The 19,686-nt window shown below is 40.6% G+C and overlaps 1 protein-coding gene across 2 annotated transcripts in view; it reads left to right on the forward strand.

The window, feature by feature from the left end:
• The window catches only part of RHEB (Ras homolog, mTORC1 binding), a 61,682-nt gene extending 44,118 nt beyond the window's left edge, over nucleotides 1–17,564 (forward strand). Inside the window, exons 5-8 of one of the 2 annotated variants that reach the window (XM_077808402.1) lie at nucleotides 2,536–2,592; nucleotides 2,697–2,744; nucleotides 3,440–3,521; nucleotides 17,077–17,564. In XM_077808402.1, coding sequence (XP_077664528.1) covers nucleotides 2,536–2,592; nucleotides 2,697–2,744; nucleotides 3,440–3,521; nucleotides 17,077–17,169 — 280 coding nt within the window. In that variant the 3' untranslated portion in view covers nucleotides 17,170–17,564. The remainder of the gene's footprint in view (nucleotides 1–2,535; nucleotides 2,593–2,696; nucleotides 2,745–3,439; nucleotides 3,522–17,076) is intronic. The other variant, XM_077808403.1, reaches the window with a different exon arrangement.
• The last annotated feature ends 2,122 nt before the right edge of the window (nucleotides 17,565–19,686 follow it).

Below are 19,686 nucleotides of genomic sequence, written 5' to 3' on the forward strand. Positions count from 1 at the left end.
CTGCTGTTAGAGTTACTACCTTTCAACCAGAGTTGAGGCACTTTGATGACCTGGAAGCTTCCACTGATTGTCCTATACCTGATCTGTAATAACTAGAGGATTTAACTCTTTAACTCTGGCTCCAGTTCTCTATTATGTAGTGCTGCAAAGTCAAGCAGTCAGATGAAAAATAGAACTTGGTCCTGCCTGACAGCTGTTGAGATGCCACTGTGGAAGAGTCAAATTCTAGTGTAAGCTTAGCAAAGAACTCCAGAATGTATTCAGACTGCCCTGGGTCTATACCTACGTGTTCTTTTCTAGTGGTTTTTTGTTTTTTTTTTTAAATGGCTTTTTATTTTACTGCGTGGTTCTTAAAAAGTAGAAATCTACTTGAAGGGTAAGGTGTCATATCCTGTTCTGTCCTGCATCCAGACTCTAAACAGTAGAACATATCATGTAACACCACTCTCTGATTGCCTAAGTACTCTGGAAAGCCAAAGAGGCTTTGATTTGTCTTCTGCTTGCTTGTTGGTTGCTACTCCAGTCTGACACAAGTTTGTTGTTCTTGGTTCATATAGCTAGGTCACTGGCTATATATTGAGATAGGAACTGAACATTTGAGTACTGATACTGTAGGGTACTTGTTATTTTTGAGTACTTGTTACTTTCCACTTCTATATTGAGTGATTCAAGTGCAGTGTTTGTCAAATGGGAATTCATAAAAATGCTCCTAAAGAAGCAAACAATGCCCTACTTCTCTAAACTAGTCTTAAATTTGCTCACAATTGAGGTTATTGAAGGTTTCTCATTCTGGTTTACCTAATTAAATTCCTAATTTGTATCACAAAGTAGGTTCCATTTCTAGTGAGCAATAACATGCATTGTAATCCACTGTATACCTCCTTAATGAATGCTCAGTTACTGTCAGCCTGCAGAGAATAAATTGTGGCCCTACAGTTACCTTATTTTTTAATTTGGAATTTCGTTAATTCCACTTGCTAACGTAGGAAATCTGTTCATAAGGTAGTAAAGATGAAGTGATGTGAAACATCAGTGTAATGCTACCTGGTCCACTGATACTTCCCCCGTTCTGTTTTGGGTTTATTGGCAATTGTTTGGTCCATTATAACAATCATTAGAGTTCACTGTCTCAGTGTACTTCCATGTTTTTTGTGTTTTCATTGTCTCTTGCAATCTCCTTCCCAAATGTCTACAGGCTGGCTTTAGTCCTTACTGATTTAGGCAGGAGAGTGCATACCTAACTGTGGGCCAGATTCTATAGTCTGCTTGTGGTCAGCTGTTGCGGGGGGAAAGAGGCAAAGATGGCTTTAGGCTACTTTTGTGGACCCTGATTCTTGACTAGTTTGACACCAGGCTGGTTTCCTCATGCAGATTAGACCAGTCTTGTACAGGGAGGTATTAAAGACATCTATCTTTGTGGCACGTATTTAATGCAAAGCTGTGCTTGAAGAATCAGGCCCTTGGAATTTGAGCTCTGATTAAAATGCCACATAAATGAGCACACTACTTATGGCAATAACGTTTTGAAAGTCAGAACCTACCTTACTTACCCTACAAATAATTTTTAATTGCAATATTTGTGTCCAGTCCAGGTTTATACATGAAATCCCTGTTATAATTGATCAAAGTTGTCTGTCCCTCATAGCTCAGTTAGTCCAAATGTAATAAAATGGTTGTCATTGCACATCACTGGCTTCATTTGTTTACGACTTGCTTATTCTGCATGGTACTAAATATCCATTAAGTTAGCTGGGTGTGAGGCTTCCTTGCACCTCACAATATTGCTTCTGACCTTAGTAACTCAAGTCTTTGTGTACAGACTTTGTATTAGCACCCATAATTGTAGTATCTGAACAAGCAATGTTTCTCATACAACCTGACAGCTCAGTTTGTGCTTCTCTTGACTTGGAAAGTCACAGTTCAGGCTTTTTCTTCATTTTCAAGTGCATAAATTCTGAATGAAATCACTTGGATTCTATTTTAATTTGGAAATTGAGTATTGTCCCAATTTAAAATGGAAAGTACTATGAATTTCAGCGAAGCACTACATGCTTAGTATTTCTGTTGCACCTTCCTTCTTAGTGCTTGTTTGGTTTTGAAGCTGTACTTTTAATTTAACCTGGTTACCCAGACTTCCTGCATTGTGCAGCTAAATCTTATTACACATTCTGCCTAAAGTGTACCTTCAATCCAAGCAGATTCATCAAACATCCAAATAATGCTTAAGGCATGTCTTTCTCAGTCTTGATTCATACACTTGCAGTGCCCTTTATCTAAAGGAAAAACAAGTATATTAGACAGGATTATCTTGGCCTGTGTAAGAATATTGTTAGATGAACTAGTGTTTTATGGAGTTCTGGCCCAATTTGTCTTTTTGTACAGGAATCAGTAACACATTTAGAGCATCTCAGTTTTATAGCTAAAGTGAGAATAAAGCTTAAACACACAGTCTACAGGTGGAATTAATTGCTTGTGTATTGGGTATTAAGGCTAAACATCAGAGTGCATGTGTGATTTCATCCCTTTATTTTGCAGTTTTGAAGTGATTAAAGTTATCCATGGCAAGTTATTGGATATGGTGGGAAAAGTCCAGTAAGTAGTAACACTTTCATCTCATTTCATTGCAGGTATATTACTAGTACTTTGTTCAATATGCTATAACAGCTGTTCTAAAAGTGGTTCACTTTTTTTCACAGAATACCCATTATGCTGGTTGGAAATAAAAAAGACCTGCATATGGAACGGTATGTAAATACAATATTTTTTCTGAAAAATTTAAGATACCATAACAGTTCTCCATTGCAACATCACTTGTAACAATTTCAATGCAATTTTCTTCTTAGGAACTAAATTATAGGTATGTAATTTTCCATAGCTAAAAAGTTAGCATAAGCTAACCTAATTCTAAATTAAACTAAGTTATCATAACTAAGGTACTGTGGACTTGAATATGGAAGTGAGAGCCAGGAGCTACTGAATTCTAATCCTGACTCTCGCTTTGGGGCAAGTCACTTAACCTCTCTTTCATCTACAAAATGGAGTAGTTGCATGTTTACTTCATAGGAATGTTGTGACAATAACTTTAAAGCACTATATAAAATGGAGTTATTCTAAAATATTGTAAAAATGGAAAGTAAGTATTGCAAGACCCAAATTTTACTTGAACATGTTTTTACTGCATGCAAAGCAGTTTAATACTTCATAGAGCAGAAGTACTGCAGGGAAGTAACTGCAGTTGCATGGCAAATGCTGGTTTCAGAGTAGCAGCCGTGTTAGTCTGTATCCATAAAAAGAAAGGGAGTACTTGTGGCACCTTAGAGACTAACAAATTTATTAGAGCATAAGCTTTCATGAGCTACAGCTCCCTTCTCTAACTTCTCCATAAGCCATCAAACATTTTCTTTGCTGTAATAATTTATACTGTTTTCTATTTGGTCAGGGTGATCAGTTATGAAGAAGGGAAAGCTTTAGCAGAATCCTGGAATGCAGCTTTCTTGGAATCCTCTGCTAAAGAAAATCAGGTAACCAATTAACATCCACTTTGATACACTGCAGTTTAAATAGTGGGATTCGGTATCAAAGGATCTTTAAATGTCTCCACATGTGCCTCATCACAATGGGAAGAAAACTACTATATGCTGTATAGCTGTGTATTGGCAATAGAAAGTGAAATGATTACTTGCAGTGAAGTCCATGTGTGCAAGCTTGTCCAAATATTTCACTGAGAACTGAAGATAAAGTAAGGTTGTTGAAAGGAGAAATATGTGACTAAAGGTGTAACTTAATTATATGTGTGTTTGGTTCTGGTGCTAAAGTGGAAAGAGTTAGATTCAGTGTAAACTCTCTCCCCTAAGTTGAAGTGGTAATGGCTTGATCTGTATTGGTACCTTCAAAAATAGAGAATTAATTGCTGTATCCTTAGCAGGAACATACCGCTACAAGGATGAAAGGATAGCATTGTGAGTAAGGCACTAGCCAGCCCTTAGATTTGGGTTCTTTTCTAGGCTCTGCCAGTGTGCTTCCAGTCCCTCTGAAATAGGAGTAATGTTTCTCTGCCTCACAATCATAAATACTGGGGAGGGTCTCAAATCTTGTAGTGATGTGGGTTGTGTTAATGGATGGATGGCCACAATCTGACCAAATATAACCAGGAAACATTGTAAATGTTACCATTGTTATTTCTAAATGGTGACAAAACTAGCAGATTTAATTTCATTTTAACCTAACACTAATCTTTGGTGTAATAGCTTCCTCATTTACCCCTGAATATGTTCCAGTATTTCATAGAAATGTACGGCTGGAAAGGGCATTGAGAGGTCAAGTCCATCCCCCTGCACTGAAACAGGACCAAGTAAACCTAGACCATCCCTGACTGGTGTTTGTCCAACCTGTTCTTTAAAACCTTGAATGATAGGGATTCCAGAAGCTCTCTTGGAAGCCTATTCCAGAATTTAACTACCCTTATAGTTAGAAAGCTTTTCCTAATATATAACCTACATCAGTGGTTCTCAACCAGGGGTCCAGGGCCTCCTGGGGGGCCATCAGCAGGTTTCAGGGGGGCCACCAAGCATGGCCAGCATTAGACTCGCTACAGGCAAGGGCAGAAAGCCGAAGCTCACCATACAGAACTGCAGCCCGGGATACAGAGCCACACCACCTGGGTCCAGATCCTGAGCAACTTAGCTTTGTGGGGTCCCCTGTGTTGTGGAGCCCCAGGGAATTCCCTGCTTGCTACCCCCAATGCCGGCCCTGGCTTTTATATACAGAAAAACAGTTGTCGTGGTACAGCTGGGCCATGGAGTGTTTATAGCATGTTATGGGGGGGGGGGAACCTCAGAAAGAAAAAGGTTGAGAGCCCCTGAGCTACCTCTCCTTTGCTGCAGATCAAGCCCATCACTTGTCCTACCTTGAATAGACCTGGAAACCAGTTGATTACTGTCCTCTTTATAACAGCCCTTAAGATGTTTGAAGATTTATGAGGTCCCCTCCCTGCCAGTCTTTTGTCTTAAGATAAAAAACTGGGTAAGTGTTTAATCTTTCTTCATAGGTCAGGTTTTCTAAACATTGTTATCATTTTTGTGCTCTCCTCTGAGCTCTCCCCAGTTTCTCGACATCTTTCTTGAAGGGTGGCACCCAGACCTGGACACTGTACTGCAGCTGAGGGCTCACCAGTGACCATTATCTCCCTTGTCCTACATATGATACTTCTATTAATACACCCCCCAGAATATATCAGCCTTTTTTTAAACTACATTACCTTGATTCAGATTTTGTTATCCACTGTAATCCCTAGATCCTTTTCAGCAGTACTGCCCCCATTTTGTAGTTCATTTGACTTTTTTTTCCTTCCTGAATGTAGTATTTTGCTCATGTCTTTATTGAATTGCCTCTTGCTGACTTCAGACCAATTCACTTACTTGTCAAGGTTGTTTTGAATTCTGATCCTGTCCTCCAAAGAGCTTACAACCTCTCACAGCTTGGTGTCATCCAAACTTTAAGTCTACTCTACACTCAATTATCCAAGTCATTAATGAAAATATTCAGTAGTGACGGACACCTTTGGAACCTCCACTAGATATGCCCTCCCAGCTCGATAAGGAGCCACTGATTATTACTGAGTATGGTTTTTCAGCCAGTAGTGCACCCACCTTATAGTAATTTTATGTAGCCCACATTTCCCGAATTTCATTGTGAGAATATCATATGGGATTGTGTCAAAAGCCTTATATAAAGCCAAAAATCATGACTGTTGTTTCCCCCAACCCACCAGGCCAGTCAAAATCCATGCTAGCTATTCCTCTAGGTGCTTACAAATTGATTGTTGAATAATTTGTTCCAGTATCTTTCCAGGTATTGAAGTTAGGCTAACTGGTCTATAATTCCCCAGTCTTTGTTCCCATTTTTGAAGATGGTTACTATGTTTATCCTTCTCCAGTCCTTAGGGACCTCCCCCATCCTCCAGGAGTTCTCAAAGATAATTGCTAATGGTTCCAAGATTGCTTCAGCTAGTTCCTTAAGTACCTGAGATTAAATTAATCAGCCGCAATCAACTTGGAATACATCTAATTTACCTAAATATTCTCTAACCTGTTCTTTCCCTATTCTATCTTGAGTTCCTTTCCCCTTTTTGTTGTTAAATATCACAGGGTGGATTTGATTGAAATCAAATTGATTTAATCATGATTTAAATCACTAGTCAAGAAGACTCTATTAATCATGGATTTCTACATAAAAGTGCATTCTTGTTGGTTGTTATAACCTTAATACATATTCTTCACAACTCGGAGATGTTAGGTTTCATTTTTAGAAGGTACGTTCTGTACATTTTTAAAGGTTTCAGAGTAGCAGCCGTGTTAGTCTGTATTTGCAAAAAGAAAAGGAGTACTTGTGGCACCTTAGAGACTAACCAATTTATTTGAGCATAAGCTTTCGTGAGCTACAGCTCACTTCATCTGAATGCATCTGATGAAGTGAGCTGTAGCTCACAAAAGCTTATGCTCAAATAAATTTGTTAGTCTTTAAGGTGCCACAAGTACTCCTTTTCTTTTTGTACATTTTTAAAGTGATTTACTTTGAAAACTTTTCATATTAGTTTTACAGTTATATCAGAAAATGAATGATTGTTTGGTTATTTCATTTACCAAAGGTAATTGAAGCGGATATTTATGAAGTCATTGAGAAGTGAACTATCTCCAATTCAACAGATTAATCATTAATATTTGGAGGATTTTCTTGCCATGCTATATTAGGAGTAGAACATCATCAGACATTTAAATTGTTTGTTTTAACTAAAACAACAACGTTATGTATTCTGGATTTTTTTCTTCAACAGCAAACATCTAATATTTTAACAAAACAAGCATATGAATTTTTGAATGTAAACATTCACGTTTTTTAAAATCAGGTTTGTTTTGTTAAAATTATTTAACTAAAATCATTAAATGAATTTTTTTTTTAAATTAAACAGACTGTCAGCCAGGTCAACATGAGAAACTTAAAATATTGGCTTTTGCAGCTAACTGTCACCTTCATTTTCCTATTTGTTCATAATCTGGAAAAGAAAAACAAGCTTTCCTGCTTTTTTCAGGTCGCAAATGATTTCTCAATTTGGAATAAATTAGTCCAAAGGAAGAAAATATTATTTCTACACCAGCAGAAGAAGGTACTGCTGTTAAGTGAGATTATCACTTCAGCAATATCTGAATCCAAGTGCTTAAGTGACTTCCACTAGTTCACTGGTGTGACTTTCTTTAAAACATCATCAGCAAACATACATTTCTTGAATAGTTCCTATTCCCGAACTGGGTCTCTTTTACAGCCTGCTGCCATTATAGGTTTTCCCTTCTAATGAGAGAATGGTAGAGCTCAAATCAATGAAGGCTACACTCGGGAAGACCTCAAGACTTCTGGAATATGCTGCTCAAACAGTTTCACTTTTGTTTCTACTTCCTGTCCTTCCCTTCTCACATTTATCTCCAGACTTCTCCTTGTCCAGACCTATTCCGCCCCCAACAATCTTCTATTCACTAAACTTTTTGAAACTTCTCACTTTTAGAGAGAGGTAAAGGATTGACTCTGTGTACACACATTTGCAGAGGTACAATAGGGTTGAAGTCTGTTATTTCTCACCTCTATATATTATTTATTTATTTTAAAACATTTTTGCTGTTAACAAGCATGTTATCTCTGGAGACACACACATACAGTTTGAGAACTGCAAAACTAAGCATCTTTGAGGGTATCTTCAGAGTAATTGCAAATTGGGTGGTGGGGCAATCAGTTCCCATGGCTGTATATAGGGCTTAATCTGTCATGTTCTTTGACCTCTTCCCTAGTTCACTTTAACGGGCTGTGGGTTTGAAGTAATAGGCTGTCATACTCAAATGTCATTTTTAATTTGGTTGTAACAAGCTATGTTGCTAGTGAAACTTTTGCCTTATGGAATCCAGGCTCATGATGGGGTCAGAGGAACAGTATCAAATTGGTTTGTGATGAAGAAGGAGGCTCCAAGCAGACCCTTATGCTAGTGGAAAGTTCACTAGCACCTTTCTATACCTAAAATTAGGAATCAAATCTGTATCTTTCCTGAAGGTCTTTGTGCAACCAAACAGACAATCCTGCAAGGTGGAACCTTGTCTCCTGGTAAAATCATACCTCTTTTATCCTTTCATACATGTAATTGCCAGAACTTGTGCTGCTGGTAGTGGACAATCAAGAAAATCTAGTTTCCGCAGGGCGAAAGAACATAACGGCCATACTGGGTCAGACCAAAGGTCCATCTGGCCCAGTATCCCGTCTTCCGATAGTGGCCAATGCCTGGGGCTTCAGAGGGAATAAACAGAACAGGTAATCAAGTGATCCATCCCCTGTCGCCCATTCCTAGCTTCTGGAAAACAGAGGCTAGGGACACCATCCCTGCCCATCCTAGCTAATAGCCATTGATGGACCTATCCTCCATAATCATATCTAGTTCCTTTTTTGAACCCTGTTATAGTCTTGGCCTTCACAACATCCCCTGGCAATGAGTTCCACAGTTTGACTGTGAGTTGTGTGAAGAAATACTTCCTTTTGTTTTGTTTAAACCTGCTGCCTATTAATTTAATTTGCTGACTCCTTGTTCTTGTGTTATGAGGAGTAAATAACACTTCCTTATTTATTTTCTCCACACCAGTCAAGAAAATTGATAGTACAAATCTTACAAAATCTTCTGCAGATCCAAAGGAAGTCACCATTTAATTTTTGTAGTACTTAAACTTGCCAAAATCTGAACGAAGAATTCAATGCCACTCTTCAGTCTAGTTCCGGAGTAGTGCAAAAATATGAAGATTGTAAACATCCTGTAAAATCCTTCAGTGAATAGTAGACTTGCAGCTAAGTGGTTTTAGAAGACAAGCTGTATACAAATGCTCCACTCTAGAACAAATTCTTTAAGCTAAATCTGACTTAGTGCAGTCAACTTTTATTAGTTAAACAATCTAGCTGGCATTTAGTTTTTTCCCATTGCTAAATATACATCTTTGTAACGGCTCACTAATTCATATTGTGGATTTATTGATAACTTTCTGAAACCTGAAGTGACACTCTGTAGTTCTGTAGCCTGCTTTTTTTATAAAGAAGTTAGTTTTTTCATAACACCTAGCATATTAAATTGCTGTACTAACTATCACACACTAGTACACAACTATCTCGGTGAGGTCACTTGTTCTATACAATGTTCGTAAATCCAATAGTTTTCAAGAAGCGGAGAGATCGGTACCTTTGCCAGCCAGTAAAGACTTCACAGAGAAGGATCAGGTTCCACTAATCTTTCTAAGACTGACACAGCTATTGTGTGGCTGCCTCTGGCTACAGCCAGAGAATAACTCTGTCTAGCATGTCCAGGGCTCAGGTACTCCAAAGGCCAAAGCTGGGACAGCCACCTTTGGTACTGCAGGCAGCTGCTGGGGATCTTGTGACTTACGCTCTTCAGGAAGGAAGGTGAAAGGTAGGAGATAGGGCTGCATCCATCCAAGACTTCCCTTAAATGAAGAGACCAGGCAGGGAGCAGGACAGGGAAGCATCCCTTTCAACAGGAACCAAAGACAGGAACATCCTTCTGGTTCTGGAGACACTTCCTCCTCTTCTGAGAGATTTCACACTGCCACCAAGGAACCTCTGGGATAGGGACCCCCTTTGAGGAGCCAAGATTGTCTTCCATGACTTTAAAGCCCCCTCCAGTTCAGAAGGCAGAGGCTTCCTCTAGCTTGGGAGCAAGGCTTGTTATTCTCCAGGTGGTGGCTGCTGTCTTGGGTGGACAAAGGCAGCATCCTTTAGGAGCAAGAAGTCTCTGAGCACTTGCCCTCTGGTTAGATTCATAAATTCTCCAGCTGCTGTCTTCTGGTCATGATAATACCAGCACCCTGACTATTGGGACTGGACTATGACCATGCTCCACCCTCTCTTTATCCTCCTGCTTGCAGGAAAGCTAGCATCTTGCTTAGAGGACTACCCAGATTCTATAAATCTGGAGTCGAGGTTCTTCCTACAGCTAAAGAAATGAGCCCCAGGTACAGAAGGAGCTTTGATCCTTCTACTGGAAAAGGAAGACACAGCTGACCCAGTTTCCATAGATCCCCTCCCATGGAGTTCGTACAGGGCCCTGAAACAACTACTCATCCATCTGCACGTTAGGCATGGTGGCGAGAGAATGGAAATACCCAAAAAATCTTGTAATACAATGCAAAGGGATCCTGGGATACTTGCCAAAAATTAAGAAAACGTGACAGTCTCCTGAATGGAAAAGAGAATGGCAATACTTGTTATGGGAACTTCCTTTTAAAGAGATGCTCAACAGATGTTGAATCTGTGTTGAAAAGAGCATATGAGTTGACGGGCAACTCTTCACAAGAAGTCACATGTTGCATATTTCTCTGACAGGTTTCAGAGTAACAGCCGTGTTAGTCTGTATTCGCAAAAAGAAAAGGAGTACTTGTGGCACCTTAGAGACAAACCAATTTATTTGAGCATAAGCTTTCGTGAGCTTCAGCTCACTTCATCGGATGCATACTGTGGAAAGTGTAGAAGATCTTTTTATACACACAAAGCATGAAAAAATACCTCCCCACACCCCACTCTCCTCCTGGTAATAGCTTATCTAAAATGACCACTCTCCTTACAATGTGTATGATAATCAAGGTGGGCCATGACTCCAAAGCCTGTCCAGGTGATTCAAAACCAGGGATGAACAGAGCTGGTTAAAAAACTGCCCTGTCTAGAGTTGTTTTATAGCAGATGCTACTTAACATCAGGACCACCTCAAGAACGAGTGCTTCCATCTCAGCTAGGATGTCCCTTTGGCTGAAATGGCCAGGGGATCAGATATCAAAGGTTAGCTTGGCTGCTCTACCCTGCAGAGGAGATCTTCTCTTGGCAAAACCTCTGAAACTGGAGTAGACTAATGCAGATATTAGAAAGCCAGGACTCCCGTGAGACAGGCCCTAAATGATAGAACTTCTCTATCTCAAAGGGATAGGCTCTTGCTCTCCAAGCCTATCAGAGAAAATCCCACGTCCTCCGAGAGGAGCCCTGGAACTGTCTGTTCTGTTTGATCCTGAGGAAGTGCTCTCAGATCATGTTGTTTGTTTCTGCACCTTCAAGTTATCACCAGGGAGGTATGCTGTCCCACACATAGCCCAGGCCATAGGATGGTGCCTCTGCCATTATCTTTGTGCATGAATTATCATAACTCTAAACTGTCTTTTGGATCCTGTTGTCTTAGGCTGTTCCACACTGGCTCTTACAGCAGCAGCTTCTTTCAGTTCTGTTACTCCAGTCCCACAAACTCAGTGTTTTCCAAAGGACTGTGAACCATTTGCTGAAACTGTAGGCCATCCTATTGGTCCCTCTTCCCCCTCCCCCAGAGAAGAGGGAACCGTGTTGCCTAGATCAGGATTTCTCAAACTTCATTACACCGTGACCCTCTTCTGACAACAAAAATTACTACACGACCCCAGGAAGGGGGATCTAAGCCTGAGCCCCTTTGCCCCAGGAGGGGGGCCAAAATCCAAGCCCCGCCCGCCCTGGGGGGTATGAATCCAAAGCTTGAGAACTTTCCCTCCGGGTGGGTGGGACTGTAGCCTGAGCGCTAAAGCCCTTAGGCTTTGGCCTCCACCCTGAGTGGTGGGGCTCAGACTTTTGGCTTCAGCCCCAGGCCCCAGCAAGTCCACCGCCAGCCCTGGCGACCCCATTAAAACGGTCACAACCCACTTTGGCTTCCCAACCCACAGTTTGAGAACCACTGGCCTAGATCATTCTATCCCAACATGGCCTTCACGTCAGTTACTCATACTGTGCAATGCTGAGGCTATCACAATCAATGCAAAGCTTTTCCGTCTGGGCCACCAGGAACAGCACCAAGAACACCGACCAAGCTTGCAGCAGCCTTTTGATGATAGAACACCAGGCAAGGGAAGCTATGGCTGCAGTAGATTCCTTTCTGGAGAGCCATAGCTGGATCACAAATTGCAGTTTTTGTCTCCATCTCAACAGGTCTACATAGGAGTCCAGTTCAAGACGGCAGTGGGCAGAAAAAGCATCTGAAGTTGTAATTCCCTGCTGTAACTGCCGATAGCAACATCTAGGGTTGCTTATAGGTACTGCTTTCCATGGTGGCGAGCTTGGAGGCGGTTCTTTGAGCCTACTTCCACATGACCGCTGCACTTCCCTCTTGCTGGGAGCTAAAATCCAAGAACTCTGAAATACATCTCCAGTTGCCAGCTGCAGTCAGCATGCTTGTAGGGTGGTGACTGCACACCAAGAGCCTGAAGAAGTCTGCCCCTGGAGCTAAACACCAAGCTTGAAATGACAGATGTTATGTTGTGTCTGAAGTCCAGCTGCATTCCCTTATCTTCTGTTTTATGTCACATTCTAGGACTTTCTTTCCTCCTCTTTTGGAAGATGTAAAATGCTGTTGTACCAAAACACATTAAAAGCTTATAGGGCACTCAGACTGTGAAGCCAATCGAAACATTTCACGCAAACCTAAATGCAGAACATGAGTTCAAAGAACTATGCTTTTATGGTGTTCTCAGTAGTTTTCAATTTCTATAATCTTCCAAAAGCGGAGGAAAGAAAGCCCTAGAATGTGACATAGAACAGAAGATAAGGGAATGCAGCTGGACTTCAGACATAACGTAACATCTGTCATATTGTATTTCAAGCTCGGTGTTCAGCTCCAGGGACAGACTTGTTCAGTCTCTTGTTGTGTAGTCTCCACCCTACAACCACGCTGACTGCAGCTGTCAAGTGGAGATGTATTTCAGAGTTCTCAGATTCTAGCTCCCAGCAAGAGGAAAGTGCAGTGGTCATGTGGAAGTAGGCTTAAAGAACTGCCTCCAAGCTCGCCACCATGGAAACAAGCGCCTATAAGCAACCCTAGATGAAGTGTATTAGTAACAAAGGAAGAGCAAACAGACTTAAAGCCTATAATACTTTTATGTAAGATTAAGTAGAAATACCTTTTTCTGCAGATTTGATTATACTCAAAGTTTGGATTTAATGCTAACTACTACCATTTTCTGTGCTGTTCTCAATTTGAAAAAACTAAACTCAAGTCCTAGAAAGAAGTCAACATGATCAAATGGCTGACGAAAGTTCAGTAATACTAATTACAACTGACATCAGTCATCAGACTATCAAAGGCCAGATCAATATGTAGGAGCACTTTGCTGGTATAGCCATATCTGTATACTATACTGGCAAGTGCTCCTAGTGTAGACACCACTTATGCTAGCCAAACTGTGCTCTTGTCAGTACAGCTTATCCAGCCCCTGACAAAAGTTTGTATTGTATACATGACCAATTGCTTTGAACAGCACCACAGTATCCCTGTGAGGTAGGGAAGTGGTTCCCAATGAAGACTCTATTGTTCATGCAACAGTGGCTCCTGTCTGAGTCATCTCATAACCTTGTTTTGCTGAAAAGATTTACCAGCTTGAAAATGTATTCTTGATCTTTGTAGATTGTGACAGGGTCGGGCCAGATGGCTACATGAGAGTGATAGAAGGCAGATATATTAGCCCCAGGTTAAGTAGGTCCCTCTTCTTTGGGTAAGGTAACAGGGAAGGTTCCAGAACAATCAGGAACTTTCTGGAAACAATTAAGACAGACAGGCTGATTAGAACCCCTGTAGCCAATCAAGAAGCTGCTAGAATCAATTAAGGCAGGTTAATCGGGGCACCTGGATTTAAAAAGGAGCTCACTTCAGTTTGTGGTGCGCATGTGAGGAGCTGAGAGTGAGAACGCATACTGTTGGAGGACTGAGGATAAAGAAGGTGTTGGGAGGAGGCGATGGGGAAGTAGCCCAGGGAGTTGTAGCTGTCACACAGCTGTTCCAGGAGGCACTCTAAACAGCTGCATTCCACAGGGCCCTGGGCTGGAACCCAGAGTAGAGGGTGGGCCCGGGTTCCCCCCAAACCTCCCAACTCCTGGTCAGACACAGGAGGAGTTGACCTGGACTGTGGGTTCACAAAAACAGCCAAACTGAGGGCTGCCATGAATCTCCGAGGTGAGCAAATCCGCCAATAAGTGCAAGACGCACCAAGGTAGAGGAGGAACTTTGTCACAAGATCCATAAAGAATGTATGTAACTAAAACTTTTTAAATATCCCATCCTTTCTGTGAAATGTATTTACTGGCCACCTACATCTTGGTGAGTGGCCCAGATGAACAATCTGTCTGAGAAATAACATAGTCTCGTCTCATTTGACAGAATAAGTGCTCTTTTTTAAAAATAGCTGTTTCCAGTCAGGAATGTAGAGAATAGTGTCTGCTAGAGCCAAAATAAAATTTCAACTGTTTACATAAGTGTTAAGTATATTGTAGGTCAGACTAGATTTTTTTTTCCTTTGAGTTGTCGCCCAAGGAAAATTTATCAGCAGAAAGTAGTTGATGGGATCTGTAATCCTGTCCAGGACTCTGCTAAAATCCAGTTTGCACAGGAAATGTATTGTGTAATTTGACTAATCAGCCACTTATGTCAGTTTGCCTTTGGATTGCTTGGAAAATTGTATTGATTAGTATTTTAATGGTTCCTGAGACTCTACACAACGCATAGTGTTAAATATGAGAGAGGCTGTACATCGAATTCAGCCTGCTATGGTCTTACTATAATTACTTTAAGATTGTGGGGCCATTGGAGTCCAGTGGAATTTATTCAGAAGTGAGCCAACTAAAAATTGTACCTTACTGGAGAAATAACTGCCAGGTCAGAGCACACAGAGCTTTTCAGCATGTTTATTTTAAACAAATTGTAGTGTCTTGTACCAGCTTCTTCCAGTTCTCATACATTTGCTTCCATATAACATGGAATATTCTTTTCTATTCTATTCTTTTCTATACAAACGGAACTTGGTGCTCATGAAATTATAATAGTAATGACACTTGGATAGACTAAAAATTGATACACAGGGAAACATTGGCTTTTGACCAAACTTCCCTTAGTCAGAATACCAATGTCTGTCTTTAACATGATCAATGCTGTCCTCAGAAACCCAAAATGAAGATGAGGAGTTCAGCATCACTATTGACTTTAGGATAATTATGTAGAAAAGAATATTTATTAAAGTGACTACTGCTATAAAATATACAAAAACACAGCAACCTATTATCTACAGAGTCTCCAGTCTTACCATACAAAGTGAATCCCTCTAGGAGGTCCAATGGAATGCTCCATTTTAGCATATTAACTTTTGTAAAGGGGTGACTATTTCTCAGAGTGGGCTAGTATTCAATAATCCTTCAACCTGAATGTGTCATGACATTAAACCCCCTTATTCAGAGTGTTTCTCAGTCCACATAAGTACACTGGTGCGTCATTTAATGGAATTTTTGAAGTGAAGAGTAACCACTGGGGGAAGTTTAAAGAGGCTTGAAGTTTCTGCATTTTAGAGTAACTTTCATGTTTTCGTGAAAACTTTTGTAAACTAGTCAAATGTTCAGTCTACCACTTCTGTCAAATCTGTTGAAACCTAAGCTCTCGAATGAATCAGGCCCCTACTTACATTGAAAAGGAGTGTCTGATTCAGTTGTCCAGTTCCTAGTCCAGCAGGTTGTAACTCACAGATGAGGACTTAAGCTTATACCTAGTTCTGACCCTAGTAAAGGTGTCACTCCTTTGTGTCCTTGCACAGATCCATTCTGCCCACCAAGTTACTGTCTAGGTCAGGATCGCATACGGTAGAATAACAATGTGGATCCTCTCCACAGCTGGAGGGTGAGTCCAAAGCACAGAGGACATGATAGTCTCTCCCTCACCTGCTCACTTTATCAAGGGACTTCCTAACTAATCTGAGAGGAATAGCATCAAGTAGATTGGAAAAATGTTATCCAGTGATTACTGTATCCTAAGCTTGTTCAGTCTAGCCAGGGGAGGGTCCAGTAAGGAGTTCTAGGTGGAATCAATAACTTCAAAGATGATTCCTGCTCAGAGAATAGCAGTTACTCTTAGCTGCTGAAGGGATGTGTATGAGGATGCCTACACACAGTTAATTTGAACAGTTTTTGTGTTTTTTTTCAGGGGTTTTGGATTGTTTTCCTCAACTGTATAAGGAAGTGGCAAGCTTATAACATATGGCTGCATGCAACCAACATATGTTAATGCTCGCTGTTTTGCAGTCTGAGGTTTCATATGTATAACGTAAGCCCTGAACCTGTCAGAATATTTACGGTTTGTCTGCTCACATTAACTCTTTTCAAAAGGATTTTGGTTAAAATTAGATACCAGTTTGGTTTGAAATACTGTCCCTTGAAATTCAAGTGTCTTCTTTTATCTCTGGAGCATTTTCCTGCAGCAGTTGTCAAATCTCATTGCCCCATCCTGGTAGAGCTGAACAGGACACCTCATCTTGGACAATACTTGTGAACTAGGCAGTGTCTGATGGTAGTCACTGCAATAAAATGTAAATGAGTAGTGTAATGTAGGAATGTTCCCTCTGCATGCCTAAAGGACCCAAGACACTTAAAACCACAACCCTCTACTGAATTATTTTTTTAATTTCAGTTGGAATTGCCTTCCTCCATTTTTTTCTCTCCCTTTGATGTTAAATTACTTGGAGCTTTACAGAGATAGCGTCTCTTCTAGTCTGACTTGTAGTATTGCTTGGAGTATGTGAATCAATTTATACTTGTGTATTGTCTTTGGAGAGGCAGAGTATATAAGCTTTCAATATTGTCAATGAGCACTTACTATTCAAAATGGCTACAATACAAAGCAGAATTATAGTAATTAGCTTTTTGTTTGTTTTGACGATTCAGTTAACGCTTGTTCTCTACAGAATATTTTTTTAAATGTTTCCCCGTGTAAGCATGTATATTGGGTGGGTTATGCCCATTTTCCAAAGAGTTTCTTGTGGTAAATATTTCAATTACACCTACATTTCCTACTTACCCAAATCATACCATATTTGTTTGAGACCTGACTTGACATATTGAGCATGCATTTGTCTATTAGAGTAGCCAGCAAAACTGTGCCAAGTTGTCTTTCTTTCAGTAAGTGATAATTGCAGCCTTCATACTAATCACACTTCTCTCTCTTTGCAGACTGCCGTTGACGTTTTTAGGAGGATAATTTTGGAGGCAGAAAAGATTGACGGGGCAGCTTCACAAGGAAAGTCGTCATGCTCAGTAATGTAATTCCACTGCAAAACCTGAACACTGGGAATACATTCTACCTGAAGAAGCAAACTGCCCGTTATCTTTAAGGATAAACTATGCTTCTTTTTTTCTTCTGTTTAACCTGAAAGATACAGTTGGTTGGAGCCTTTCCCCTCAGATTATGTTAAACTCTGACTCCTGTGTAAATGGCTTCACTTCCATTTTCAAATTTTAAGCAATCATATTTTCAGTTTATATTGTATTTCTTAATATTATGACCAAGAATTTTACTGGCATTAATTTTTCAGTGTAGTCTATTGGTTAGAATAATCATCAAAATGATGCATATTGTTACACTACTCTTAACTAGGCTTGGATATCAGTGTTTCTTTGTGTTAAATGTATACTTGTAAATAAAATAGCTGCAAACCTTATTGTGTTGCTCTGTTTAACTGTGGTTTTTACATAAGATATAATGTAGCAGTAACTTGATACAGGTTTTCCTGCAAACTGACTAGGCTCCAGCTCCCCCCCTGGACTAATAGAGATGGATGTTGAAGCCAATCACTTGTTTAGCTTTTTCAGAATGTTTGCTACAGTGAGACTGAAGCATCCCCTCTAGCAGAACTCCTGGGTGGTTGACTACAACCCCAGATGAACCTGTGTATCCGCTGATAAGGATGACGCACTCTGGTATCACCTGTTAACTTGATGGAAGAAAGTGCTAAGGATGCAAATGCAATAATAGGCTAACAGCACCACTCTTCTAATTAACATGACTCATCTGGTAGAGGCCACTCAAATATAGCTATAATGAAGGATCTGTTGACACTTCCATTATAAACTGTTTACACAGACATGTAAGTGGGGACAGTATTTTCAAAATAGAATGAAATAATGACGCAATTCTGGGTTATAAATTCAAAGTGGTTCTTGCAAGCAGTTACATGTGCCTTGAACATTTTGGCATGCATTTTTCAGGGCATTTCTAAATGCATTTTCCATACTGAGACCACCATTGACATGGGTGAGGAATGGTTTCATATCTGTCCTGCTTTTCAGACCAGCCAGGACCAATTAAGGTAAATGTTTCCATTCTTGTAAAGGTTCAGGATCATTGACCTGAACCATGGAAAGTTTAAAAACTCTTAACTATAGCTATATCAGAAATCATAATCAGGAAGTTTCAAAATCTATAACTTTAAAGAAGGTTCAAAGCTTTAAATATATTTGGGAAGTGGTAATGGATGGGCCTGTCTAGCTAAGGAGATGTTTCATAGGCTGAATTGGAGAAACAATCTTGTCTCTTGAATGATGGGCAATTGTAATGCATTTTCTTCACTACCTTCAGATCTCTGTTGGAAGCTGAGGAAAAAAATGGGATGGAAACCTCCAAGGCTTCTACAGCTAAACAGGGTGGCATCTTTCAGAGGTGGCCAAAAATCTGCTGAGTCACATACAGGGTTTCCTCACAGAAGAGGTTTAGCCGTTTCTTGCAATGACCCAGTCCATGCTATTGAATAAACTGCATCTTTCACTGAAGGTTTTAGATATTCTCCCTTGCTCTGTAGGTCACCAATTAAATAGTCAAGTAGCTGGTCTCAGGTGTTGGCTTGAATTTAATTGGCATTGGCCACTGTGAGTAGACAGGATACTGGGCTGGATGGACCTTTGGGCTGACCCAGTATGGCCATTCTTATGTTCTTATGACACATGGATGTAGGTTTTATGTTGTGGTTCCATTTTTATCACTTATGCTTAATTTTCTTGCAAAACTTGTACACAAGTTTTGTGCCACATCTAGTAACTCCCCACATCGCTTCTGCAGCGCCCCATGGATGTGGCCCTGAATTTAGAATACCTGGCCCTAGAATAGAGTAGAGCCTTGTTGCTATCAGCAGCACAGAGTGGGGAAACTGGGCAAAGCATTATTCTGGGACAGAGCTGCCCACCTGGTTATAGGAGAAGAGGCACCCCAAGAACATAACAAAGAAACATTTTATTGCATTCTATAACTGATAAGTCATTTTTGCTCATGGAGTCAACCTTCTGGCAGCTTTAACCAACAGTAAATGTGAAGTTAACCAATTGCTACTGGGGCTGGGCTTAAACCGGTGATTGCGTGAGGCCTTTGCAGCACAGGAGTGCCATTTCCACTTCCACGTCTCTCTCTAATCTGACACCAGAACCCAAGGACATGGAAGGGAATCTACTTCCCCACCTGCCCTCCCCTGCTTGGGTTGGAAAGCTGAGTTGCTTTTCCACCCCTTGACTTGATAGGCAGTTCTCCAGCAGCTGCAGAGCATTAGGGACAGATGAGTGGTGATGGTCACCAACACTGAGTAGAGATCACAAGCAGAATATGGCAAATGGATGTAGTGAGAGGAGGGACAGGAAAATGGACAACTTCCTGCTGATCTGTCTTGTCACTAAGCCCTGAAAAGCCTAGAGCAGCCATGTCTTACAATGTAGAAGATGCCTAGTTATGACACAGCAAAGCCAACAGCTTTGAAGTGCCTGAGGCAATAATAATCTCCTTCCTTTTGGGCTTGGCAG

Source organism: Eretmochelys imbricata, chromosome 2, assembly GCF_965152235.1.
Source record: "Eretmochelys imbricata isolate rEreImb1 chromosome 2, rEreImb1.hap1, whole genome shotgun sequence".
NCBI classification, from domain to species: domain Eukaryota; kingdom Metazoa; phylum Chordata; order Testudines; family Cheloniidae; genus Eretmochelys; species Eretmochelys imbricata.